This window comes from Chamaea fasciata, unplaced genomic scaffold (assembly GCF_029207755.1).
Source record: "Chamaea fasciata isolate MVZ Bird 193981 ecotype frontalis unplaced genomic scaffold, bChaFas1.0.hap1 SCAF_2, whole genome shotgun sequence".
NCBI lineage: Eukaryota > Metazoa > Chordata > Aves > Passeriformes > Sylviidae > Chamaea > Chamaea fasciata.
Genome location: NW_027094087.1, coordinates 37,248,266 through 37,274,159, shown reverse-complemented (window position 1 = coordinate 37,274,159; position 25,894 = coordinate 37,248,266). Strand labels below are relative to the sequence as shown.

Here is a 25,894-nt window from a genome sequence, read left to right as displayed (position 1 = left end):
CTGGGGCCAGAGCCGAGTGGGCTCGGCTGCCTCCGGGGGCGCTCGCGAGGGGGCGGGGCCAGGGCGGTGAGGGAACTGTGCCGAGCGCAGAAGTTCGGAGCGGGTGCCGTGTAGTCCTGCGGCCCCATTTTTGTTCAGAAGTTGGTTCCGTGTCCCGTTCTTAACATAATTTCGCCTCTGGTTCCCCATCGTCAGCTATGGCCACGTAGGACGCTCAACCAAACAGAAGGAAAACATACAATAAAATTGCCATTAAATCACCGTTTGATTCGGTCGTAACTCCAATGACACGTGTGGTCCTAGTTTTGCCCTTTGACACAATCAAGAAGGCGGCAGCTTACTGTTCTCATATTTATTCTTAAATCTGGTAAGTGTGCTTAATTGAAAGCATTACAAAAACCAGCATTTGTCCTTGAATCAGATGAAATCGGGCCGCGGGGCTCAGTCTCTCCCGACGAGGTGCGTCTCCTGGGGCCTGTCGATGCGGAAGAGCAGCTCGGCGGGCTGGAAGTAGCCCAGGTACTGCACGCTGTCCGGGCTGGTGTCCTGGTGGTAGTGCCCTCCTTCCCCGTGGTGGCTGAAACAGTGCGTGTGCTCCACGCGCAGATCGAAGCCCTGGCACCAGACAGAGGCCCGTCACCAACGTGTTCGTGGGAACAGCATTTAAAAGTCACCGGATAGTCTATCCTTATGCGTATTTTCACACATATCCAAATGTTAAGCAATGAAAACTTGCAAGACGCTTGTGAAACCAGCATGACAAAAGAATTTAGAAACCCTGTCAGCCCCCAGCTTTTGGTGTTAATCTGAGATTTCCTTTTAAACCATTCCCCCCCCCCCCCCACCTTTCTTTCCATTGGGATTAAATAATGCAGTCACACCAAGGAACCCCTACTGGAAATCAAACCCCTTTGCAGTGAATAGCCACAGGCCCATGTGATATAGGGACTGTCTCTGCTCCAATTCTGAGCGCCAGCTTAGATGAATATGGGAAGAACAGTGAATAAAACAGCAACTAACACCCTAAAGCATGAGATCAACACCACCGGTTTTATGTACCATAGAATGGGTTGGGTTCAAAGGGCCCTTCACAGATCATCTATTCTAACCACCCTGTCATGGGCCAGGACATCTTCCATTCAACCAACTTGCTCAAAGCCCCATCTCACCTGGCCATGAACACTTCCAGGGATGGGGCATCCACATCTTCTCTGGGCAACCTGTTCCACTGTCTGTCCACACTTAGCCTAAAAATTCTTTTTCTGTATGTCCAATCTAAATCTGTTCTCTTTCAATTTAAAATCCTTGCCTCTTCTTTTGTCACTACATGTCCCGGTAAAAAAAAAAATTCTCTCCATCTTTCCTAAAAGCCTCTTTTAAGTACTGGAAGGCTGCAATAAGGTCTTTCGGGAGCCTTTTCTTCTCCAGGCTGAGCAATGTCAGCTCCCAGTCTCTCGTCATAGGAAGAGGTACTCCATCCCTCTGCTCATTTTCATGGCCCTCCTTGGGCCCTGCTCTAACTCCACATCTTTCTTGGGACCCCAAAGCTACATGCAGCACTCCAGGTGGGGTCTCATGAGGGAAAGAATTACCTTGCTTGACCTGGCCACACCTAGATTGACATAGCCCAGGACAGGATTAATTTTCTGATGTGCAAAGGGATACTGGTGAATAGTGCTATGGCATTGGAATGCCATGGTCTACTGCTCTCTTTGTAGTGACACTTGAAGATTTCCAAAACCACAGGCCTAGCCAAGTGCTGTTGAGCTTGCAGTGGATGCAAACAGGAGAAATCCAGAGGCATCAACCAGGAAAGTTGCATTGGTTCTGAACGGAGCAGCTGCCGATGGCCTCTTTCAAAGGATGCATCAGTGGGTTATGGGAAGATACACACAGTTTAGCCTTAGGCCAGAAGCTGCCACATAATGACACAACAAAATCACACTCTTCAACATATTTAAGCCTAAAGTATGTCCCACTTGGAAAAAAACGTTTTTATATTACTTACGACTCCGTTGTTATTTATAAAATAGTCATTTTTATCTAGGGTTTTCTGGATACTTTTAAACAAATAGTTTTCCTAATTACAAGAATCTTAACAGTTTTTGAAACCAGATTGGGTTTTATCCTGAATTATTTGCTGTTGAATTTGGTGCTTGTGAAAGATACTATGCAAGTTTCCCGCTTGAGGCTTTGCAGACTTCAATTTACATCAGCATTTTGACACAGCATTAGCAGAGGGAGTTCTTATGAAAGCAAACTACATAAACACTTGGCTGAACCACCTTCTCTTGCTCTTGACATTTCTCCCAGTGTGGCCAGCAGTGAATGTAAACCGTACTGTTGGGTTTGGGATGCAAACACTTGCACACATGCAACTGGAACAGAACTGTGAAGTTAATCCACTATGAACAACCACCAGGTTTCAGAACAGATTGACCTATCCTCAATTCAAACAATTCACAGAAATGAGAAGCTTCTCAATCATTGCCCCAGCTCTGGAAGAGTCAAACACAATATATATACACACTCCCATTCTTGAAAGGAAAATCACATCCAAGACAAAATTCATAACAGATCTCAGTCTATACTTAGATATGAGAAAAAGAGACTCACCGGATCTCTGGAAACTATTACTGGCTGACAAATCAGTGGAGCCTTCATTTCAAAGAATTTGAGCCAGTTATTCACATCCTCATCAGTATTTAGGGGACAGGCAGAAAATTCTGGAGGCTAGAGCAAAAATAAAAGCTTTTTAAGTAAAAGGAAAACACTTGCATTAGGATACGTTTTCTCTAGCAATTTTGCTTTTTCCCTCCCCACTATTCTGTTCTTGACTGAAAGAAGCTCACCAGTGTCCATCACTCTGTTTCTGCCAGAAACAAAAGTGAACAGAATCATTGCACAGGTAGTGGAAGAACTACTGAAGTGAAGATGCTCCTCCTGGTACATTTTAGAAGCTCAGTTATTTTAAAAAAAGTTTAATACTTCTTATTTCATTTCAATTCGTTTTGCAATAGTTCTCCAGTTGTTTAGCTGCACACAGATTTCAAAAGATGATGGCATTAATGCCAACTGAAACAGAATTACTAGTTTTGTAACACTGATTTTGTAATGTCAACTCCTTACTTCAATACAGTGCTCATCCTAATAGTTTATGCATACATTTAAAAATACAAAACAAAGTGAAGGAACTAAGATGTTACACCCTGATTTATACTTCTGTTTTCAGGAGGACAAAGAAAGTTACATGCATTGAGAACAACGTACCATAATGTGAATCTTTGCTTTCCCCTTCTGAATGACAAACGTACCACCCATCCCAACTGGCTTTTCTCCGTAGTGTTTCTCTAAAGTTTGTCTCAGACAGGACACAAAGTTAAGCTCCCCGGTTCTCCCATTGGCTTTCACTTCAATGACCTGGAAGATAAAGTCAGTTTGTCACTGCCATCTCCTGCTGCAATAGTCTGAAAAGATCTGTGAAAGCTGTTCTGAAATTCTCCCAAGCTGATTACACAAGATCACTTCTTGAAAAGGATAAGCTCCCATGTAAGTGCTGCTACACTTGCATCCTTCCAGTATGTGACCAACTCTCTTTTCCTTAGCTCTTTCTGTCCAATGCTAGCTTTGTCTGTAAATGGAGCTGGGCAGCAAGAGATTTACCCATACATGAGACAGTGACTTGAGCAACTCCCTTCTATCCACCAGCTGGCTTCCACTCTGTCAGAAAGAAACACTGGGTAACAGAGAAGACTGTTCAGTTTCCATGCAGCAGAAAGGCTTTCGACTGTTCTGCAAGCACCTGGCTGTGTCAGGAGAAAACACTTGGGCAAATCACTACCCAATTGCCCAAGTCTCATTTACACAAGTACATTGCACCATTACCTTAAGTCACTGCTAGTTTGGATTGGATTGGATTTGGATGAATGATTTATGATGGAAAAGTTTTAGTAAAGTAGTATCTATCCCTCAAAAATTCAAGTGCCTCTGTCTCCACTAATTCTTCCTCTCAATCACTGGCATCAGTTCCTTATTTTTTGCATGTTTCACTTGTGGAATTACTACTTTACTATTATCACGGAACACTGATAGGAGAACCATGAGTTTCCATTCAGTCACAAAGCACTGCAAAGTCACCTTTGATCGAAGTATGTACCTTACCGGATTGGCCCTCGCTGGCATAAAGGTTGGCCAAAAGTCCAAACTCACAGTCAGTGTATTTACTGCTGTACTTCTCAAGCAGGCACCCTTTATCTGCAGGATTTATCTGAGCAACGTAGCTCCCATTTACAGCAGGCTTTTTTTCACTCTTAGTTTTAACAATAGGGATAAACTGGGAAAAAGAACATGTAAGAGTAAGTCAGTAAGAACATGCAAGAATCACCCAAATGAACTGAACTCACATAAATGTGATTTAAGCTTTGGACCATGATCCCAAGAAAAAACAGCTCTGTCACTCAGGATGAGGTCTGTACTGGTAAAAGAATGCACTCATATTATAATGTAATTGAAAGGTCCAGAAAACAGGTCTACTTTTTCTGAACAATTAAACTTAATGTTATATAAAGATGAATGCTAGTATTTAAAAAAAAAAAAAAAAGAGAAAAAGGATCTGTAGTCTGCATGCAAGTATTGGAATTCTATGTAATATTCTCTCAGTGTACAATAAAAACCACTATTATAGTGGCCCAAATTTAATGCTGATATGGACTAACTTATCTGCCAATAAATCCGTCTAAAAGGGACAGCAAGACTAAAGTTTTATGCCTGAAAAAACTGTGACTAACCAAAGTCTCCATAGGCAATGGAGTTTTTGTCTCCTACTCCTCCTGCAGTTTATAATTCTCTATGTGGTATCTTTAAAATTCACAATGGTGAAACAAAGTCATCCAAGAGGGCAAAAGACGGAATATTTCAAAGGCCTTTACTACTAAGTTTGAGAAGCACTCCTAAATCTTGGAATTAAAACCTCTAGTCAGGTCTTTGTCAATCAGTTTCAAAAACCATTTCTTGCACGCTTCAAGGTAATCACATGCTTCCTGAAGAATTACATGTTAAAAATTAATGTTTTATTATCTCAGAAGTGTGCACCTCAGCAGATGCCACTCATCTCAATTCCTTCTAATGTATTTTATGTGTTTGTAGTGTGAAAATGTTTATTAAATACATTGTTGTAAATGGGGAATACCCAGCATGAGCCTGCTCCGCTATTATGATGCTTCCATGAATTCATTGAGAACCATCACACGTATGTACTGACCTCAGCATTTATTCCAAGAACTCTGGATGAAACAGCTCCAGCTCCAAGAATGAAAGCTCCAGGCAGCTCTATGTCCTTTGCAACTGTATTTAGATCATAAACCTGCAAAAGAAAAACAATACTTTCACCTCTGGAAGTGTCCAAGGCTAGGCTGGATGGAGCCCCAAGCAACCTGACCTAGTGAGTGGCATCCCTACTCACTGCAGGAGGGGTTGAAACTAGATTACCTCTAAGGTCTCTTCCAACCCAAACCATTCTATGAGTTCGGTGTGGTGCTCTGCTCTGCAGTTGTCATTCTGTTCACTGTAGTCCCAGAGGCATTTAATTCACAACACCCACCCTCATTAAAATTTTGATAATTAGGTTGAATATGGCTTCTGAATACAACATAGCATTTAATAATAAAAAATTTGGTAGATTTCCATTTGTTTGCTAAAAGATAGATTCTACCTGTATGCTCCCTGCTCATTTTATTCAAAGACTGAATTATTGTTCTTACTAGATTTTGTGACATTCAACACGCATCAGAATCAGTCTCATTAAACATTGAAAAGTGTCTTTCACAAGTGTAGAATCCTAGTATCTAGATCCTAGTATCTCTTAGTCCTTAGTTTTGTTTATTGCTTTTTTTTTGACAACTGTATTAAACACCACAGCTACAGGGAAAAACTCACTTTTTCTTTCTGTACCATAGGTATGAGGTAAGGAACACCTCCCACATCTGCTATCCTAGGCTTTCCACAGATTCCTGGAAAAATACAGTCAGTTAGGTTGGTAAAATCTTTTTTTCCCAATAATTTTCAATAAGAATACATTCTAATCAACCAAAGAACTGGTTCCTCAAACTTCTCAAACCCTTGAGAACACTATTTCCCTAGCATGCTTAGATAAAGTGTTGAACTATTAAGAAGTCCAAGCCCTAAAATTATTCACAGTAGCATTTAACACTATGCAATGTATTGTAAAATAAGATTTTTCTAAGCACAAAAAAAAAAGAATTCCAGAGCGGACAACACTTTCCATTTGCCAATTCTCCAGTAACACCCTCACCACAGAGTAGAGACCTCTGCTGGGACTCCACTTGCAAAATTTTAGCAAAGCTGAAAGCTGTCTCAGGACAATTCATCCCACTTGTTTGGATTTGCATTTTAATAAGGGATTAATAACTGCCTGGAGGTGTTTCTTTCCCATTGATGCCAGAGGGAACTCAGATAATTAGCAGAGATGACATGTCCGTCTTCCAGACAGCTAGTGTCAAAAAAGATGAATCCCATTCAGAATAAGACAGTTTCACTTCATTGACATACATGAAGACCAGGAATTTAAAAATTAATGGAAGCACAACTCCTTAGCTTCAGATAGTAATTGGAATGGTTCTAAAAAATTTCTCCACCTGAAAGATAACAACTTAATTTCAAAACCCTTTCAGTATAAATAAAGCTTATGAAATAAGTAGGTATGCAATGATAGGTTAAGAAAAAAAAATTATGACAAGCACTTAGTAATCACTTCTCCTTGTTCATACATCAACTAGGAAGCAAATCCAGAAATAAAATTTAGCTCTCCTCTCATGTATATTCTTTACCTGAAAAACATATTAAGCTCTCTCAACAGCTTTAGAGGATCATGCAAAAAGAACTGGAGAAGCCTCAGTGGAAGACAGGAATGCTAGGTTACCTTTAGCAGGAAAGTTGAAGGGTTCCTGAGTCAGATCAGGACAGTCTACAACAGAGACTTGAGCATCAGCAAAGTTCTCTTTAAGCCCTTTCTGCAAAACTATAATAAAGAATAATGGCAATATTATTGACAATGAAAAATTACCAAGAGCCTGACAAGTTTCTAACAACAATAAACAATAAGCCCTAATCTGTTTGGGCTTTATTTCTGCAAGATACATTACTTATGCTTCCCCTAAGTAACTCCATGGATTTAAATGTCTGCAGGCACTTGTTATATTACTCTGAGCTTCAGAGAGGAGCAAAAGTGTGTTCAGATAATTGTTTGCTACATTAATTAATTTTCAGAATTTAGAAAACATTTTCATTGAAATACAGTGACTGCTCCAAGCAGCACTAGGAGCAGCACAATGTGAAGTAACATTGGGTAAACTTCCATCACATTCAGCAGTGGTTTTGCTTCAAAGAGCAGAAAATTACGATCACGGTCAAATATGATGCAAGAGCAAAGGAGGAAGCAAGATTTAGCTGAACCAGACAGCCTGATCATAATCTCAAACCATCTCTTCTGTCTGGAAATTTCTACCACCATGGGATACTGCCTATCATGTTTATGCTTTTGTGGAGATTTTGTGGCAAGTGGCACTGTCACAGCAAGACAGATAATGAATGATGTTGGTGATAATGAACCAAATCTAAAATTTTTGGTTTGCTTCATATCAATGTTTTTTTAGGCTCAGAACCTGCAAAGTCACTCAACCAACAGGGACGATTAGATAGATGAGTGCATTGTTTGGAAACAACTTCCAAACCTTTAGTGTGGGATTGTCTTCACATACACCGCTTCAAATACTATGTTGAAAATTCCATGTTCTTTCATGCCTGGGGGTCTGCTTTGACAGATGCCTCAAACTAAAGAGGAGAACATCCAGTCTGTGATCTCAAATCAGGTGGTTCCTTATTTATACTGAGGACTTTCCTGTGCCTTTGTTTCTTCCAGTTAGGGTTTCAGCCATACCTTACTTCTCGAGATCAGATTTACCAAGCTGTTGACCAAAAGGGTCGGTAGCTGGTACTTGGTACATTTCTAAATACATCTCATTACCTTCTGGTATGTGGACAAGGACAGTAAAAGGGCACTCCTCAAACTATACCCAAAGTCTGAACAGCAACACAATTCCCAGCTTACAGGAGATCCTCAGGACAGATGGGGGAAAAAAAGAAAATTCTGCTTTGTGATGAAATTTTTCTGATACTCTTTCAAGCTGTTCTACTGCAGAGCTTACGGGTCTGCAGCAGCCCTGGCCTACTGCCCCACTCTGACTGGGTGAGAAAAGCACTGAGAACCACCCAGGGCACTGCTGGAACCACACGTTCTCAATACATGGAAATGTCGAAGTGACACAGATTCAGGAAAGTGGCAAACTGAACTTGAGGATCAATCTGAAAGACACAAAAACCTTTAGTATATCTGCTGCAGGGGAAAGACTGCCAGAAGGAATAATGTCTTCCTACTAGGGCAAGAAAAGAAGTAAATGAGTAACTGGACTGAACCCAGAAGTCCCTTCCAACCTCAACCACTCTGTTATTCCAAGCACATCTTGCGAAGGCTTTAGAAAGAAGTAAACTAAAAATGTTTCCTGCAGCCCTGTTCTAAGGCAATCACCAAAGGAGGAGCCAACCAGGCTCCTTCAAGCAAGAGGATCTGCCATGCTACATGCATCTTGTCAGCTATGTTTTGAGCAGTCCTGAAAAAGAAATACTAGAGGGTGGAGGAGGACAGATGATTCTGTATGTGTAAAGTGGTTTGTAGTGGTCAAATTTTCACAACCTGCACACAAATCTGCATATGCAGCAGTTTTAAAAGGATTGGGAGCCTGTCTGTGTGTTTAAATATCTTGGGGGCTTTGGGGAGGAGTCATTGTTTGCTTAAGAAAATCATCACATGTAGAGAAATAGTGCTGTTCTTTACCTCTCAGTGTGCTAAAAGCAGGAATTATGTATGTACTAGCTGTAGAAAGACTTTGGTATGAGCTTTAAGATAAGTTTGAAGAGTACATTACAAGTTCGTATAAAGTCACACTTCGCATTACTTACCCCCAGCAAGTTCCTCCAGACTGGGGACATGAAAAGCAAACTTTTCGACTTTGGCCATTTCCTAATCAGTGCCGATTTCTTCAGGTGAGAAGTTACGGTACAGCACACTGCAGAGTGGCTGGTCTGCCAAGAAAGATAATAGTTTAACAATTTAAACATGCTCCTTTCAACACGTTAATTATTTTTCAATTTCACTCAAGAGTACGTAGAAAAAATAGTACTATAGTTCTGCCATCACAGGAGAGACTGACAGCTTCAATAGTAATGTTAAATTTCTTACGCACTTTGGAAGAAGATGTGTCTGTCAGCCCTATAGCTGGCTCAGAGCATTACACATATTAGTCCTCAAGCTGACAACTGGGTCTAGGGAAAACACATCCTATGCTGAATGCAGTTCAAGGAATCAGGGAATTTGGATGTCTTTTTGTAAGCCTGGAGTCACAAGAGAGTTTCAAAAGAAACCTGAGCTTTTCTGAGCACATCAGCTGCCTCCTAAGGTCTTCCCAACCTTAATGTTTACTTTTCAAGCATTGGCTGTGGTGGACTTTCAACCCCAACTGTGACATGGTCTCCAGTTGATTCTGGGCATTTGTTTCCCTTTCCAGAGAGGAACAGGCTAGCAGCAAAATAGAAATCAACAGCAGTAAGTTCTGCAGTATCAGGCTCTGTATGGATACAGAGCCTGTAAAAAAAAAGTTTTGAACATGCGTTTAAGAGCCCCTTCACAAATGAGCTGTACTTCAGTCAGCCTTGCAACAGCAAAGCCAGCTGGAAGGGCAAGTCACTAGCTCAGGGCAGAAACAACTGATTGTACACTACCTAAAAATCAGCTGCAGCAATCATTAACTCCTTGGGCACATACTTGCTGCACACAGCAATAAAAAATAAACTGAGTCCCATTTACTCAGATCTCAGGTATGGAAGGAAAAAGCCAAAATCCTAACTACATTCCTATGCCTTACTGAGTCTTTGTTAGGAAGGACTACATTGTGAGACAGCTTCTTATGTATAGTTCTAGCTTCTGTTTTTAAAAAAATTCTTCAGAACTTTTATGACTGTCAAAAAAATTAATTTTCCTTACACTATCAGCCTTTTGAGTTTGCATACAGGAAAAAAAAACAGTGGGAAAAAAAAAGAAATAAGAAGAGTGGCGAGGTTGTAAATCTTTGAGCTCAATGTTCAGGCACCCCAAATTACTGCTGTAGCAAGCAGTAGAGAAAGGAACAAAGACTGCAACCTGTGTATAGTAATTCTCATCTTAGTTGGTCTTATCTATCTCCACAGTTGACTTCATCCCTCCTCTGGCTCTGGAGTAGAAAGTAGCAGGCTGGATTTGGTGCCTCTGGGAGAAGCCTAAAGTCAGGTGGAGTGAATCATAGCCAAGACTTTTAGTGTGCACCAAGGGAGTAATTAGCCACAGGCAGAAAGTGAGAACATGGCTTTGGCAACATTGTTTTAGACAATCCTCACTCCCTCAAGAACCTTCTGCCACATCCGGAAGGAGATTGTGCCAGCACTCAACACATTAGCTGTCCTGAAACAGTCTGAGAAGACAAGCTAGAACTGCTGTTGTACAAAAGGCAGAGGCAAGACTAGTACAATATTCAAATAAGTTAGCTCTCCACAACCAAGAAAGGAGGGAAAGACTGTGGAAAAATTTGATGTACCATAATAAACCAAATCTGATTGGTAGACAGTAGTTCTACCAGGAAAGACACGGAGGAGAGATCTGTGGCCCACCACTGCAAATATTCACAGGAGAGTGAATTGTGTGGTGTGGGACAGAGAAAACCTGAGACAACAGCACACAATTAAGATCCATCACGGAGGGATGCAGTGACACTGAACTGCTACAGAAGGCTTTCAAAGAAAGAACACAAATGCTAAGGGGATGATAAAATTGTAGATTTGGGATGCTGCACCTAGAATGGAGGCAACAAGTATGTAAAGACTTAAGTCTACCTTTGAAGTGGGAAGAAAACATCGGAGAGAGTAGAAAGTGCCAGGAGAACGCAGATGAAATGTGAACCATGAGATTATGTGTGTGAGGTGTCTAGTATCAAAACCTGAATTGATGTTAGCTAAGAGGGCTAAAGCCAAAAAGGAGAGATTATACGCAGGCTAGACATGAGTCGGGGAGAGGGGTGGTGGGGCAGAAATATCAGTGGAAAAAATTGAAGATGGCAGTTGTGAGGGAGAAATGTAGCGATGACACCAAGAAGAGCAAGCCATCCACAGATGCAGAAGCCGTACTTCCTTCCTGGGGCAGTGCGAGGAGATCCCGTACGGGGCAGAAGAAGGCTGCGGGTCAGCAGAAGCAACTGCTCGAGCGGCTGGGATTTGGGGAAGGGACGGGTCATGGCAGGGTGGTAACAGGCGTGCTAGGCGAGGCCGGGGTCCGTAGGGACAGAGAGCATCCCGGCAGGCAAAGGCAGCGGGACTACTGGAGCAAGGGAGCGCTAAAGCCGGCAGCAGGCTTGGCATGGCTGCGAGGGGAAGGAAGGGGCCGTTCAGACTGGAGCAGCCACCTCGGAGGAGCCTGGGCAGCGCGGAGAACGACAAGCAGGACAGCAGGAACGGGAGCCTCTCACCGGGCGGGAAGTCGAGGGAGCCGGGACCTGGCCGATCTCTGCCACGCACCGACAGCCGCTACTGCCCGACCGCACGTACCTGCCCTGCAGTCCGGGACTGGCACAGCAAGGCACGGCTCGGCTCCGCTCGGCTCCGCTCGGCTCGGCACCGCCCCGCCCCGCCCTCGGGCGCGGCCGCTCCGCTGCCACTCCCAGCATGGCGCCTCCCTCCTTCCCCTCCTTCCCGTCGGCCCGCGCGCCTCTCGCGAGCTTCCGGAGCTATTTAAGGTGCGGGGCGGCCATTACCCGTCCTTTTGCGGCGGGGCAGCGGGCGGTGTGCGCAGGTGGGTGCGGGCCGATCCGCCGCCATCCGCGCTGCCGGGGCCCGCGACCGGGGACCCGGGCGCGCAGGGACAAGCCGGGTGGTGTGGAGTCGTGCCCCGAGGACCGGGGCGTGTTGCGGCGGTGGGTGGGGGGGGCCGGCGGGGAGTCCCCGGCCCGTGGTGACTTGGTGCGTGCCCGCGTTCGAAAGGCCTTCCCATTGCGCCGGCTCCAGCGCGCTGCTGGCAGCCGAGGCGGCGAGCCCAGGGTGTGTCTGATGCCTTGGTTAGGTTCTTCAGCAAGTTTAGATGGTTGTTTTTCTTCCCTAAGGGATCCGTATGCTGCGCCAGCGCACCAGGCCGGAGCTGCGGTAGAGGACGCGAAGGATGCTGAGCTGCGACTTGTGAGTACTCGGCAGGACCTGGCGGTCAGAGTCCTTTGGCCCGGTCAGGACAGGCATTGCTGCCTCAGTCCTGCCTCTGGCGTTGGCTGATTTTGTTTCTGGGTATTGTGTTTGTGGGTGAACCGTGGTTCAGGTTCAGGCCGTGGGTGAATCAGTGTTAGCAGTGTGCTCGCATAGGCTTAGTGAATCTATGAGTGCATGAGTGTCCGTCTTGTAGTGAGGGGCCCAAAACTGATCACAGGATTTGAGGTGTGGCCTCAGCAGTGCCCAGTACAGGGGGACAATCACTGCCCTGATCCTGCTGGCCACACCATGGCTGATCCAGGCCAGGATGCCACTGGCCTTCTTGGCCACCTGGGCACACCCTGGACCATGTTGAGCTGATGTTGACCAGCATCCCCAGGCCCTTTTCTGCTGTGACCCAAGTCCAGAACCCGGCACTTTGCCTTGTTGAACTTCACTCAATTGGCTTCAGTACATCAATCCAGCCTGTGCAGACACCTCTACAGAGCCTTCCTGCCCTCCAGCAGATCAACATTCCCACCCAACTTGGTGTCTTCTGCAAACTGAAGGAGAGTGCACTTGAACCCCTTTTTGAGGTCTTTAGACAAGACATTAAACTGGTCTGGCCCCAGCACTAATCCCTGGAACATCACTTAAGAGCAGCTACCAGCTGGATGTAACTCCATTGAGCACCACTCTCAGGGCCCAGTCATCCATCCAGTTTTCAGTGCAATGGACAGTGCACCATCCAAGCCATGAGCAGCCAGTTTCTCCGGGAGAATGCTGTCAGAAATGGTGTCTAGAGCTTTAATGAAATGCAGGCAGACAACATCCACAGCCTTTGCCTCATCCACTAAGTGGGCCCTGTTCATAGAAGGAGATCAGGTGGGTCAGTTGGAACCTGTCTTTCCTAAATTCGTGCTGGCTGGGCCTGATCCTTTGGTTGATGTGCATGTGCCCTGAGATTGACCTGCTGTAGGTTATGTGAGGACATTGGATGACTTCTGTTACAGTGTCTTCAGATGCTGAACTGTGTAATTACATTTGAAATCTTGTTGGGTATGATGGTGAGTTTGTAAAACCCTAAAAAGCACAGTAAAATTAAAAAGGTACAGGTCCACTGGGCTAGTAAATCACTTGACAAGCAGGTAAAACAACTTTAGGCTATTATAGAGAAAAACCAAGTTCCTTTGCTCTGTGTTCCGATTCCTTTTGTATAGACTTGGGCCACTGAAGATCTGGTTTGTGTTGTCTTTTAGGTTCAAGTGAAAATTAACATTTTAGTTCTGGGGCTGGTCTCTATGACAGTTAATAACCATTAAACAAATGGGTGATGGATTGTTAAGAGCAGGAGGTGTTCGGTATCTTACAGCTTACAAAAGAACATGACATTGCTTCTCATGATGACACGGTCTTGGATTAATTTAAAGGTTTTAAACCACAGTGAAGTATGTATTGATGTGCGTCTTAAAACTGCAATATCCTTACAAGTAGAAGAAGCCATTGGCTACTTGTTTGTGTGCTTATTTGGAGGAAAATTTACCCTTAGTAGGGACCTTCAGAATTCATCTCAGTAAGTCTCTGAACAGTCGGTTGCACTGCTGATGTTTGCCTTCCTTTTGGCAGGAGCTGGACTAAAAAGACTTAAAAAAAATTTCAGATCTCAATTATGCCGTGAATATCTTTAGGTGAGTAGTTGTGACTTAAATGTTAGTATGAAGACCATTACTAGTCATGGTTCATAGGAAAATCTCTGCTCAAGATTGATCTTGTAAGTTCACCCTGTGATTACGAGAGGAGTAGAGGAAAGTTTGCTACCTGATTATTGAAAAGTTTTTTTTTAGTTTCTTGAATTCTCCTTGCTTTTTAGGGCCTGCTGAAACATGACTGATACAGATGACCCCCAGTCTTCTGGCTCTGATTACCCTGTTGCCCAAGAGCTGATCAGCCATCAGCAGGAGCCATCTGAGGTGTATTCATGGCAAAGGAATACAGGAACAGAGCCTTCCCCGTCAAGGCAGAAGGCACCTGCTCCTGGGGAGTCTTCACATCATCCTAACACCATGTGTAAATCATCAGCAGCTTCAGCTGAGGTTTTACTGATTAGCAGTGATTCAGAAATGTGAGTTTTTAGCTCTAGTCCAGAATTTTTCCTATGGAGAACCTGTGTAATGTGTCATAAAAGTGTACCTTCTTTTGAAAGTTAATACCTTTTTCTTCCTCAGTGATGTCTCTGCTGCTCGTCCTGAGTGCTCCATTGCACCTTCAAAGTGGAAAAGAAGATTTCAGTCTTCAAGGCAACAAGCTGAATCTGTTACAGGAGTAACAGATTCACCTGGCAGTGAAAGCTCCTCAGATTCTTCTCTGTCTCCCCAAAGTCCAGGGAGATCACTGGAAGTTTCCAAGCAGCAGAAGTCCAAACTCAATTTGAAGGCCATTTTTGCCTATCACTTCAGGGGAAGAAAGTTCAAAGCAGCTGCACACCGCAAGTTCAATAATAAGGCACGGAAGAAGAAATGGAAAAAGTACGAGAGCACACAGATGCCCACAGGGAGGCCCCCACTGACAGCCTCACCTCAGGAACAAAAGAGGAGGCTTCTAGACAGAGGTTTTCAGTTCCCTTTTGTTGAAAAACATTATGGGGAGAAACATATTCCCTTAAAGATGGTTCTTGGCTATGAGGTAAGTCCTCTGTTTTGTGGGACAAATATTTTCCTAGTCTAAAAATTGTGAATTGAAATGAGCTACCTTGTGCTTCTACTAGAACAAAAGAGTGAAACAGCACACTTGATGTTGTTAATTTAGTATATTTTAAAGCAAAGCAAGAATATATGTAGATTTTGATAGAATGAACAACTCAGTTCATAATGTAAATGCTTTATAGTGGTGTTTTTAAAATCTTACCTGCGTATTTTTTTCTACAGCAAGCAGCTGCAAAGGGATATTTTAAGTATATTAAAGTGCTTAAATATGAAGAACATCTTAAAAAAGCTTTACAAGCCCTTCAGGCCAGTGATGACTTAGAAAAAGAGTGTGTGGTGTTACGGAAACACAAATATTTAGATGATGAAGGCCCCATTTCCCCTATTCAAGAAACAGAGTAAGTTCATCTTTCCTTGCTCTTTTGTGCTTAACTAACATAAATATGTGTGTGTATCTAGTTCAGTTGTTATCCTCTCCTTTTAACCTATAAAAGCATTGTTAATTTTGGGAACAAAGCACTGTAGCACTTGGGATTCTATGTTTGTAGATGTGACTTCAAATTTCTCAGAGAAGGAAGTATTTTTAATTTGATCAGGAGGCTAATTGTTAGTAGAAATTGAAATAAAGTATTTCCTGAGATGCAGTCCTCTAATGTTATCCCAAATAAAGTACAGTGTTCTAAAAGGAAGACTAAAGGATAATTTTAATACCTTTTTACACTATTAAAAACCAAAGGATCATCTTTAGTCTTCAGGGTCAAGCAATTGGCTTAGTCTAATAAAAAGACCAGTAAATCAGCAAGAATACTTGCTGTAGTAAATATACTTATAACCTTTCGAAAGCCTAAAAGACAGTGTAAAGGTACAAAGATGCTGTCCTTCAGCTACTGTTCACTTCAGGGCTTGTAGCTTACACATTTAAAAGTAATATAAAAGTACACAGTTTGAGCTTTTTTTTTTTTTTTTCTTAATTTTTATTTCAGTGATGATGAGGACAGCTTGATTTCTGATACCCAGGAACACCTTGATGCCAGAGTAGTGGTAAGTAAGCATTCCTTGACTTCAGAAGCACTCCAGCCTTTCTGTTCCAGAGTTAAAGAATCAGTAATTATGTCTTCAATATTTAGTTCTTGAGCTTCGATCCAGAGTAAACTGTGACCTCTGAGAATGCTGATCTTATAATGCAGGAGGACATTGGTAGTCCACACACTTTTCTTCAGTGTAATGCTGAAATGTATAGGAATTCTGCAGTTCTCTGTAGAGTTCTTAAAATCTGCAAATCTGCTACTAAAATCTTACATTTTAAGTATCTCAAAACAAGACTTGTGACTACTTCTGTCTTCCATTTTCGTAGGAGAACAGTGCTTTCATTCTAAGCAGCACAATTCCCAGTAAAAAAAAGTCAAAGCCAGGCAGAAAATGTGCAAAACCACCTGAAGTGATTGAAATAGTGGATGAAGAAGATGGTGCTGAAGAGAACTCAGTGCCTCTGCAAGGCTCACCTCGGTGAACGGCAGATGGACAGATGAGGTGGCAGTGGTCATTTTTCAGATACTTCTTTCATGGCCTGTTTGGTTTAAAGCATTGGTATGCAGTCAGTGTTGAGCTCTCCACCCAGCTGCCTTGGGCACATTTGGCTTACTGTGAGTATCTTGGGCTTGTGTCTGAGACAGTTACAGAAACAGAGTAATTTGTCCTGATGATAAACTTTTGTGTGTCTTCTGTGCTGTTCTCTATCAAGAGTATAATATTCCTGGTTCAGTGGCTGACAGTCTTGGTGAAATTTTGGCTTCTGTAACCTGACTTCTGTTAACCTATGAATCATAGAATTTCCTTAATTAAAAATGGGAAGACAAGTTTCCAAATATTTTAGGGGAACAACAGCACATGATAGAAAAGTATGTGTATATAGAAAAGCATGCATACATCTGTATGCCCAAGTTAAAAGGGCAGTTTAGATGCCTTTCTTTCACAGCTGACTTCTTTGTGGGTGATCCTTGAGAGATTGTTTTTCTGTCTTAGAGGTGCAGGTTTGAAATCCTTTAAAGGTTAAAGGATTGAAGATAAAGTTGAAGCTTAATGCAAGTCGAGTGCCAACAATAAAAATTTAGAGGTGGTTTGTCAAATTTGACAAAAGCCTATTGCAAAATGTGGTTAATGGCACTTAAATGATCAATTTTGAATGATGGAGGTTGTCTATTCCATGTGGAATAGCTTCTCAGAAAACTAATTCTCTGCTCCTTAACTTAATACAATTATCTGAAGTTGTAAATATCATCTGTAGCAGTACAGTGAATCATGGGTTAAAAATTTTTTCCCTCTCACCCTTCTCTGTCCAGAATGGCTTCTGACATGAACATGTCTTAGGAGAAGCTAAAAGCTCTTTATTATCAGTACTTACCAGGTATTGCCCCAGCTGCAAATACCTTTCTCAAAGGTGTTTTAGTCAGCAGAAAACATGGCTAGTGTTTAGAAGGGTTCTGAATATCACTGAGTCCTACTGCAGCAGTTTTGGTAGCTGAAGTAATAAATGTTTAAAATGTCCACTTGTGAATAAGCAAGATTTAAAAACGAGTCACCTCACAGCCTCACTCAGGTACTTTTAGCCAAATTGCTGTCAGCAGCTGACAGCTGTTCAGGATGTTAAAGTAATCTGTGCTGAACAAGCTTATTGTCAGAAAAAAGCTTAGCCTGTTAGCTGCACATAAAGGAAATTTAGCCAGCAGACAAAAATTTGCAGTAGGTGCTCAGTATTAGGAGCACGTCAGGCTGTGTTATTTACATACTTGAATTGAAGTCCCAAACCTTTGCAAAGGAAGTTTCCCAATTGCAGCTTGATAGTTCTAAGACTGCAAAAATTACTCTTCAGCATTTAAAGATCACAACTAAAACTGGTCCAGAATTAATGGCTAAATGTAACTCTTTTAGGTGTCTCCCTGAGACATCCATAATGGCTTGAAAGACTCATCCTGGATCTAGGAGTGGGGATCTTACTTGGTAGAGCATAGTGAGTGGTATGTGGAGTCCTGCTCATTCTGCAGTTCATGTGATGAATTTGGCTGCTCAACTGCTGAGTGACTCAGAAATGAACTAAATTTCAATTCTGATTAGAACTGGATAAATATACATGAAAATCTACGTAAACATACATGAAGCTTATTATAATATCTATTAAATGTATTGTTGAAATCTAGCTTTGACTTCAGGAATCTTCAGTTAATTGACTGTATATGACAGTTCTTAGCACTTTGCTTCTCTTTCTCTTCTAGTTTATGTTGCTTTTGGAAGATAAAACACCTCTTGGTTTTCTTGCTGCACAAGGTAAGCTGTTATATGGGTTTTAGTTTTGTTTCCTTCAGGTAGCTGCTTCTGCATTATTTCACAAAAGCAGTGCTCTGTAGGTAAAATAAATAAATACATTGCACTACTCCACAGCTGACCAGCTCGTGTGTGTGAAGCTTCCAAGGTATGAGTTCAGTGCTGCATACCTTTCATCAGTCTGACCAGAATTAGTCTGTAGCCTCTCTTGGAACAAAAACTTGTTCTTGAATAATTCAAAGTGCAATTTTTGTTAAAAAACAAGTTTTACCTGATGTTGAATGCTGTAGGACAACTTGATCTGATTTGATTTGGACAACACTGCCTGGAATTTTCTGTGCTGAAGATGTTGAGGAACTACTTTCCCCTCAGTGTCTTCGTGGTGCACACTTTCTGTACCATGGTGTATCGTACTGCTACAGCTTCTGGTGGCTTCCCTGTGGTAAAATTCCATCTTAATTCACAGCCCTTGCAAGAACAGGAGGAACAGCAGAGAGCAGCTGGTAGTCTTGCATGCACTTGGCTGTGAAAGCCTATTACTGTAGGATGTTACCAAGTTTGCATGGCTTTGGAAGTGTAGGAAATAGCATGGAAGAAAGCACCTTGTAAAGATACAGCATAGGCAAATCCCTTTGACATGGGAAACAATGAGCTGAGGATGGGCAAGTAGTGAAATCTTAAAAAACAGTCTTGTGTAAGAGGATTGGAGCAGACACGTCTCACTTGGCAGTTGCTGTAGGGAGAGAACTGCACTAGGAAGCACATCAGGTTGGCACAGTGGAAGTTTTTCTGAGGAGAGTATGTCATTCTGAACTCCTCACAACTACCTTCGTTCAAGCTACCTGTGTCTAGAACAGGAAGGGATGGTAGCTGTCAGCTTCTACTGCTAACACTAAGTATATAGTCAGTTGGAAAGTAGCTTCAAATGCTGCCTCAAAAATGGTTTAAAAATGAATGTTTTCAGTCTGTTCCAGCACTTGATCAGGTTTTGTCTTTTGCCGTAGACAAAAAACCTGGAACCTAGTGCTTAGAAAAAACCCTTCTTCTGCAACCCACAGCTGATCATTATATTAGTTGTGTTACATTTATGAAGGGACAATATTTGCATGGCCTCAAATAGCATTCATTCATTCATTGGAGTGCTGATCAGTCTAGAGTTTGGCGTTCTAAGTTTTCAGAAGTGTACTTTGGTTGTATCTTTCTTTGCAGATGAGCACGCTCACATTGCAGCAGCAGTTGTAACTTCTTGGGGATCTCTTGAATTCTTGTGGCTCTTTGCTGACCTTCTGATTCCCAAATCTATTACTTCAGTGGACATCTGTACAACATGGTAGCAAAAGAGGTGAGCTTTGTGTTTCTTCTGAGTTTCAACATAAGACTACTGTATTTCTTCAGTCTAGTGCTATTCCCACAGCTAGCAATCAGACTAATTTGTGCACTGTATGGTATCTGCACCCAGCAGTGTCTTCCTGATGAGGTGTTCAAAAAGCAGTGCTACAGTATTTCAACAGCTGGCATCGTTGGTTTCCATGCAGATGTGCTGGTTAGACTTGGTATTTCTGTTGAAACAAGTAGATGTAGTGTTTTTTAGTGGGCAGCTTTTCAAATACAGCATCAAAGAACTGTTAAACTGTTATGGGATGGAAGTGTAGTTAAACTACTGACGTTGTTTCAAAATATTTTTTTCTTAAAGGGGCATTCCTGTGATGTGTGGAACAGATTGGAAAGCCTCTACTCAAGTGTAAGTATTGAGGAAACAGTTGGATTTTTTTCCAAGGTGAAGGTAGTCTGTGAAGATAAAAGCTCAAGTTTTAAGTTCTTGGCTGCCTTTTGACAAGAGAAAAAAAAAAAGTATTCTATTTGGAAACACAAATCCAAGTTCCAGATGACCACTAGAGACAGGTTGCTTTCCCCGTTACCTAGCTAGGCTTAAAAACCAGGCTGTTCTAAAGACACTGTGGAGTTTTTATGCCTCGTTCTTCAGCAGCTGGACACAACCTGCTGTGTGTCTGAATTGGAAAACGTGGCTAGAAGAGTAACAGGTTCTGCTTTCCTCGCTGTACACTTCATTGCAGTGGTGACAATGAGACCTGTAACAAGTTCACTTAGTGGGACAGTTCTGCAAACATACTTTAAAATGCAGCTACTATGAAATATCAGGATAAACTAGAATTGATGTGCCTCACTTCTGCATCCTGTGTATTAAAAGAAGCAGAATTAGCAGGTAAAGGAAGAACATTTCCAGTGCGGAATTCTTGTAATGGTATATTAAAAGCATATTTTTAAGGTGTCTTAAAATGGTCTCTTCCATGCTTTCTTTGTGAGGTAACTCCCTTAGTTTTACCTTCTGTGGCATAGTTCTCCAGTATCTTCAACTGCAGATAGATCTTGCTGGTAGCTATGTGATAAACTGGGCTGTGGTTTGATTGCAGAGAAAATGCTTTGTTGTGTCATCAGCATTCAGCCAGTGTAACTGGACTACTGTCTGCCTGGCTTCATACTGAGATGAAAGCACACAAGTCTTGATGAACTGCTAAAAATACTGAGGAAGCTTGAAAGTATTACTTAGATACAACAACTTACTTTCTTTTAGGAAGTGCACCTGAAGTCCAGTCTGAACTAGCACCTTGGTAAGTTTGTGTGACTGGTTTTTTTACCCTTGACTGTTTCAGGTCAGCCACCTGTCTTGAACTTGGTGAGCTGGTTATACTGCTGCTCCTTTCTTACTGAGAAATGCAGTGTTGTTTCAGAAAATATATGAGCTTATCTTCCCCAAATTTGAGAATGCTGTGAGAAAATTGTTGTGATGATTGGCAAAATGTTCAACTGCTCTGAAGAGAGTGAGTGAGTGAGAAGAGCCTTTCTGAACAAATCTAATTGGTGCTGTTGGAAGTTCTGCTGATTAGTATGCACATACATGCTAGTTTGTAACATTACTTGTTTTTTTTTCTGGTGGCAGGTATTTCAAGAAAGTGAAGGAAAAAATGCAGGATGCTGTTTCACAGGAGTCTGAAGCTGCCTTGAGGGTTAGTGTGACATCTGAAGTTCTGCCTATACCTTAATGACGGAGGGGCTCCAGTTGTCAGTAGGCCAGAAGTCTCTCAGACCAAGCTTATTTGTGAAGGTTTCAGGGACTGTTTTCAACATTATACTACTATATATTAATGGATCATTCATTCTGTTAAGGGAATAATTTATTGTAACTTTAGTTTGCCCAAAGAGTGTTTGTATAAATTCCTCAGTCAAAACCAAGGTGACCAGGTGGACTGCTTAAACTGGTAAGCTTAAGTGACACTTAGTAGGAAATATACTTTATATACTTTAGTATAGGGAGGATTCTGTAGTTAATTCCCTTTGATGTTTGCCTCTCAGGTAACTTAACTTGTAATTAAAAACTTGCAAATATGAAGGAGATGCTAGTGTATCATTTACCTTCTTCCTTCCCCCAAATGCCTTGAAACAACATAAAATGACACTGGAATTTGTACCAGATACCTTTCCAGTCTGCTTGATTTTCATTTATCTCTTGTGTTGATTTATAGTACCAGAAGTGTTGAGGTCTGTCCCGATAGGATCTTTTCTGTAGGTTCGTGTCGTTGGAAACGCCTCACAGAATAAACTTGTAGTTTGGCTTTACCCACTTAACTACCTGTTAGCTCTGTGGGATAAAACTGCAAGACAAATCTTAGAGTAGAATCCAAGGAATGGGGATGCCCAGTGTTCCCCTTTAGGTGTACTGGAACATGCCTGGAATACAAAACAGAAAGTGATTCAAGTGGAAAAGCTTGGTTGAAGTCAAAAGTCAGTGTGTTCCTGGACTTCAGGTGCAACTGACACATTCTGAATCACATGGGCTGAACTTAAGTCTTTTGCCCAGGTTTTTGTGTGGGCCCACCTGACTTAAAACACTTTTTTTTTGCTCCTTGTTCTCTGGATGGCTGGAAACAGTCTGTTCCCCTTTAATCATGCAGGAGTGATTATTATTTCTTGTTTCAGTGGCTATAGGTAAGAAGAGACAGCACTATGATGTTTGTTATGATAACTTCATAAACTTGCTGCATTTTGTTTTGTTTTGAGAGATGCTCCACAGTTTCATGCTAAGCAGCAGTATTTGGGTTATTTCTTCTATATATTCTGCAGGTATGGGGTTTAAAGATTTAAGTTCTGAGCAGCTCAGCCAGTTTACTGCTATACTGTTGAAATATCTTGATTCTGTTCTGTAGCATGAAGAGTTCCAAGTAAAATCAGCAAAGTACTCTGGAAAAAGTATGGATCTTGACATAGGAGAATTGTGAAGCTGCTGTTCATGTTAGTCTGTTCTCCCTCTCAGCTGCATGGCAGTTTTGTGAAGAGGTCCTCTTACTCCGACATCCACCGGTGAATGCAGGAAGCTCAAATGCAAAATGAGCTGTTGTGGTTGAAGGTCTGTAGCTGTTGCAGTGTTACAGTACCTGCAGCCAGCAGCCTTTCCCGGTGGGATGTTCAAGAAGCAGTGCTACACCAGTGCAGCATTTGGAATCCTTGGTTTTCATTCTGCTATGCTTGTTAAACCTGGTATTTTTGCTGAAACAGTCCTGAACCTCTTACGGAATTTCAGTGTACTTACTTTCTATTTTCATGTAACAAATGAAAATAGATGTTTTCATTTGTCTTCATTTTGATTATCCATGTGAAAACTGGCTACTGGCCTCTGGAACTCAGCAAGTGCATTCAATTCTTTCTAACAGGTGCCTGAGGATACAGAATGAAGTGAGCTACCCTGAGTTAAAAAAATGGAAGCAACCTGTCTGACAGGTAAGCACTCAGTTACTAGTTCCATACTATTTCACAGTTTGTGTTAGCTTTGTATGACTGTAAACATGGGAACTACTAAATCACTGAAAAACTAAGTGTAGAAATGGTTGTGTAGTATCAGAGATTACTGGGTAGTGACCACTGCAGATCTTGGCAATATCTGAGCAGATCATTCATATGTGAGTCATTCTTGTGTGTGTATACATACTTGAAATTGCTGTCACAGTTGGGCAGCCATTTGTGGTACTGGTGTCTTAATTAGACTGCTGCGGATTGTGAGGAATTCCTCAGTACTTGGAGCTTGTGCCATACTTCAGGCTTGTTCACAATTTGGGTTACGTATTGGCAGAATTGATTGGTCCTTCACTGGAAAAGATGGCCTGGAAAGTAGGGTTATTGAATGAAGTCCCGTAAGAGCAGTGAGAGGAATATCTGGTCATTACCAAGGCTGCTGGGATGTTCCTGTTTCTGGTGAGCTGTGGACATGACCATAAAGCAAATCCACCAGACTCCTGGTGTTGCCACACGGTGTGGCATCAAGTCTGCTGGGAATAAAAGTCAAAGACCCAATATTCCCTTCTGCTGTTGAGAGCAAGTTCCTGCTGAGGTGCAGGGATTGGCTTGTAGGGATGGATCCTTGGGCACCCTGAACACTTCAACTACAGGGGAACAAAAGTTTCAGTTGTGAGATTTGTAGATTGGATTCCAGAGCTCCTGCTGAGAGGATGATTCTTGGGAACAGAAGCAGAAAAGGGAGATAAAGGCTGTCCTGTGCAATTTACACCCAAGGTGCACTTTTCCCCTGCATTAACCCCCCTCTTTAACTCCTAGGGTCTGCTACCAAGTTGCTGCCTGTTAGAGGGATGAGAAATACCATGTGGGAGCTACCAAAGTGTGTGTGAAGGTCAGGACACTTAGGAAAAAGGTTGATGCTGTAAGGAAATTGAAGGTCACTTCAAAGAGGGTTTGCGTGGCTGAAAAACCAGCAGCTCTTAACGCGGTGACCGCATATTGAAATCCTCTGCAGGATGCTGTGGCCACTCCATGTGTGCCATGGTCTATTTGTGAGGAGATAACACCTCGTGTAGGTAGGCCTCCTGGGCTGGAAAAGGGCCCTATCCTGCTGCCTTTGGGGTTTTTTGATACTGATGTAGAGGAGAGGCTGCAGTTAGAACTTAGAGAGCAGGGTTGCTAAAGTTTTAGTTTGAGCAGTTGTGCAGCCCAGTTGCTGCTTGTGTGTCCAGAGAAGGGCAGCAGAGCTGGGGAAGGGTATGGAGCACAAGTTGAATGAGGAGCAGCTGAGGGAGCTGGGGATGTTTAGCCTGGAGAAAAGGCAGCACGGGGGGAACCTTCTGCTTTGTACAACCACTGAAAGGAGCGTGTAGTGAGGTGGGGGTTGGCGTGCCAATTAGCAGGCACTAAGATGAGAGGAGATGACCTCAAGTTGTGCTAGGAGAGGTTTAGATTGGATGTTAGAAAAGTTGCTTTTATTTGGATTCAAAGTGCTAATAAGATATTTTTCCTCTCTTAGATCCTGGTGATGTTGCTGCAAGCCTGCTGCAAAGAACTGCACAGCTGTTCTAAATGAAGAATCTTCTCTAGTGTTTATTGCAGTTTTTTTTTTTAATTAAACATTAATTTTAACTTGTTACTGCTTTGTACACTGCAGTAGTGTTGTTGTGACTTGCCTCTTGCCCTCCTGGGAGCTGTGGTGAAGGTGCCTGTTCAGTGTTAGAGAAGGCCCAGCTAAACTGAGTATGGAGGTGACTGGAAGTGGCTTTATCAGGTCTTTTCCCTCACTTCCCTGTCTCTGAACTCAACTGCACCAAAGCCCTGGACAAGTGTTTATTTCTGTACAGAATATCACAGCATTTAAGTCTGGGGCTGTGGGGTGCAGCTTGGGGATATTTGCTGTTGCTGCACTGAAAAGCCAACAGAGGGTTGAGGAAATTAATGGGAGCTGATCAGTCACCTGTGAGCTGCTGGTAGCAGAATGCAGGCTTGGTCTCTTCCCTTGATATCCTGAGAGGACCAAGAGTATTAATATGTATGAGCAGCAGCCCTTGCAGAATTGCCATGGTGAAGTTGAGACTCTGCGTGCTCTACTGATCATCCGAGATTTACAAACAGCCTCCACTTGACTCCATGGAGATTACCAAACTGGTTCTGGCTTATGGTTTGCTGCTGCAGTACATGCAACTGCAGCAGACTGAAAGAAAGGAGTGAAAAGCAGTGTAGAGTTAATTAATCAAAAATCAGCTTTCTATGAGTTCCTTGGAGCAGGTTTAGAGGCTGCAAAAATGAGCGCAGGGCTGGAGCACCTCCTCTGAAGAGGGTCAGCCTGGAGCAGAGAAGGCTCCAGGGAGATCTTCATAGTGCCTTAAGCACTGCAGGGAGTGGACCAGAGAATCTTTAAAGGTCTCTTCCCCCCCCTAACTACTCCATGATTTGCTGTGATGCATTTTAACCAGAATGAGCATTAATGAAAACCCCTTGGTACTGCATCTGTTAATAACTAAGTTTACAGCAAAAGTCAAGCTTTGAATTTGTCCTGATAATGTGCTTAGCTCAGAAAACAGGGATAGAAAACCTCTGTTTTTACAGAAGAAATGTCCTGACACCCAAGGATTCATTTAACCTTAAAACTTTATTTGAAAATATTTTATACGTGTATATTACAGAACTTATGATCTCTTTAAAATAACATAAAGGCCTTTCAGGCCAGTAAGTCAAATCTGAAACAATGAAGA

At 42.4% G+C, this 25,894-nt stretch overlaps 2 protein-coding genes and 8 non-coding genes across 13 annotated transcripts; 9 read left to right on the top strand and 1 right to left on the bottom strand.

Moving 5' to 3' along the window:
- Nucleotides 1-231: 231 nt before the first annotated feature.
- On the bottom strand, nt 232-11,787 carry CUNH11orf54 (chromosome unknown C11orf54 homolog). Of its 2 annotated transcripts, none has more exons than XM_066175697.1 (9): nt 11,704-11,787; nt 9,034-9,156; nt 6,938-7,036; nt 5,935-6,008; nt 5,261-5,362; nt 4,157-4,333; nt 3,271-3,420; nt 2,617-2,733; nt 232-615 (listed from the first exon to the last, which is right to left on the bottom strand). In XM_066175697.1, exons 2-9 carry the CDS (start codon nt 9,089-9,091, stop codon nt 442-444), a joined length of 951 nt encoding a protein of 316 aa, XP_066031794.1. In that variant the 5' UTR covers nt 9,092-9,156; nt 11,704-11,787; the 3' UTR covers nt 232-441. The 2 variants fall into 2 exon arrangements, with proteins under 2 accessions (XP_066031794.1, XP_066031793.1); XM_066175696.1 differs by having other exon boundaries at nt 11,625-11,712.
- A 114-nt stretch (nt 11,788-11,901) lies between these two features.
- On the top strand, nt 11,902-24,795 carry TAF1D (TATA-box binding protein associated factor, RNA polymerase I subunit D). 3 transcript variants are annotated; one of them, XM_066175692.1, is made up of 16 exons: nt 11,902-11,947; nt 12,255-12,327; nt 13,957-14,018; nt 14,201-14,452; nt 14,556-15,012; nt 15,255-15,430; nt 16,016-16,073; nt 16,387-16,675; nt 18,302-18,353; nt 19,560-19,692; nt 20,044-20,091; nt 20,944-20,980; nt 21,310-21,376; nt 23,078-23,144; nt 23,976-24,048; nt 24,676-24,795. In XM_066175692.1, exons 4-8 carry the CDS (start codon nt 14,214-14,216, stop codon nt 16,540-16,542), a joined length of 1,086 nt encoding a protein of 361 aa, XP_066031789.1. In that variant the 5' UTR covers nt 11,902-11,947; nt 12,255-12,327; nt 13,957-14,018; nt 14,201-14,213; the 3' UTR covers nt 16,543-16,675; nt 18,302-18,353; nt 19,560-19,692; nt 20,044-20,091; nt 20,944-20,980; nt 21,310-21,376; nt 23,078-23,144; nt 23,976-24,048; nt 24,676-24,795. The 3 variants fall into 3 exon arrangements, with proteins under 3 accessions (XP_066031789.1, XP_066031792.1, XP_066031790.1); XM_066175695.1 differs by lacking the exon at nt 23,976-24,048; XM_066175693.1 differs by lacking the exons at nt 13,957-14,018; nt 24,676-24,795 and having other exon boundaries at nt 23,976-24,669.
- LOC136286181 (small nucleolar RNA SNORD5) lies at nt 18,073-18,144 on the top strand. The gene has a single exon (XR_010719818.1). It is a non-coding gene; the product is annotated as a small nucleolar RNA SNORD5 (small nucleolar RNA).
- Nucleotides 19,323-19,450, top strand: LOC136286178 (small nucleolar RNA SNORA40). The gene has a single exon (XR_010719815.1). It is a non-coding gene; the product is annotated as a small nucleolar RNA SNORA40 (small nucleolar RNA).
- On the top strand, nt 19,785-19,923 carry LOC136286169 (small nucleolar RNA SNORA8). Its single transcript, XR_010719806.1, has one exon. It is a non-coding gene; the product is annotated as a small nucleolar RNA SNORA8 (small nucleolar RNA).
- Nucleotides 20,320-20,451, top strand: LOC136286172 (small nucleolar RNA SNORA1). The gene has a single exon (XR_010719809.1). It is a non-coding gene; the product is annotated as a small nucleolar RNA SNORA1 (small nucleolar RNA).
- On the top strand, nt 21,147-21,223 carry LOC136286168 (small nucleolar RNA Z40). Its single transcript, XR_010719805.1, has one exon. It is a non-coding gene; the product is annotated as a small nucleolar RNA Z40 (small nucleolar RNA).
- Nucleotides 21,903-22,034, top strand: LOC136286175 (small nucleolar RNA SNORA18). Its single transcript, XR_010719812.1, has one exon. It is a non-coding gene; the product is annotated as a small nucleolar RNA SNORA18 (small nucleolar RNA).
- LOC136286170 (small nucleolar RNA SNORA8) lies at nt 22,786-22,924 on the top strand. The gene has a single exon (XR_010719807.1). It is a non-coding gene; the product is annotated as a small nucleolar RNA SNORA8 (small nucleolar RNA).
- Nucleotides 24,092-24,221, top strand: LOC136286171 (small nucleolar RNA SNORA25). Its single transcript, XR_010719808.1, has one exon. It is a non-coding gene; the product is annotated as a small nucleolar RNA SNORA25 (small nucleolar RNA).
- Nucleotides 24,796-25,894: the final 1,099 nt, after the last annotated feature.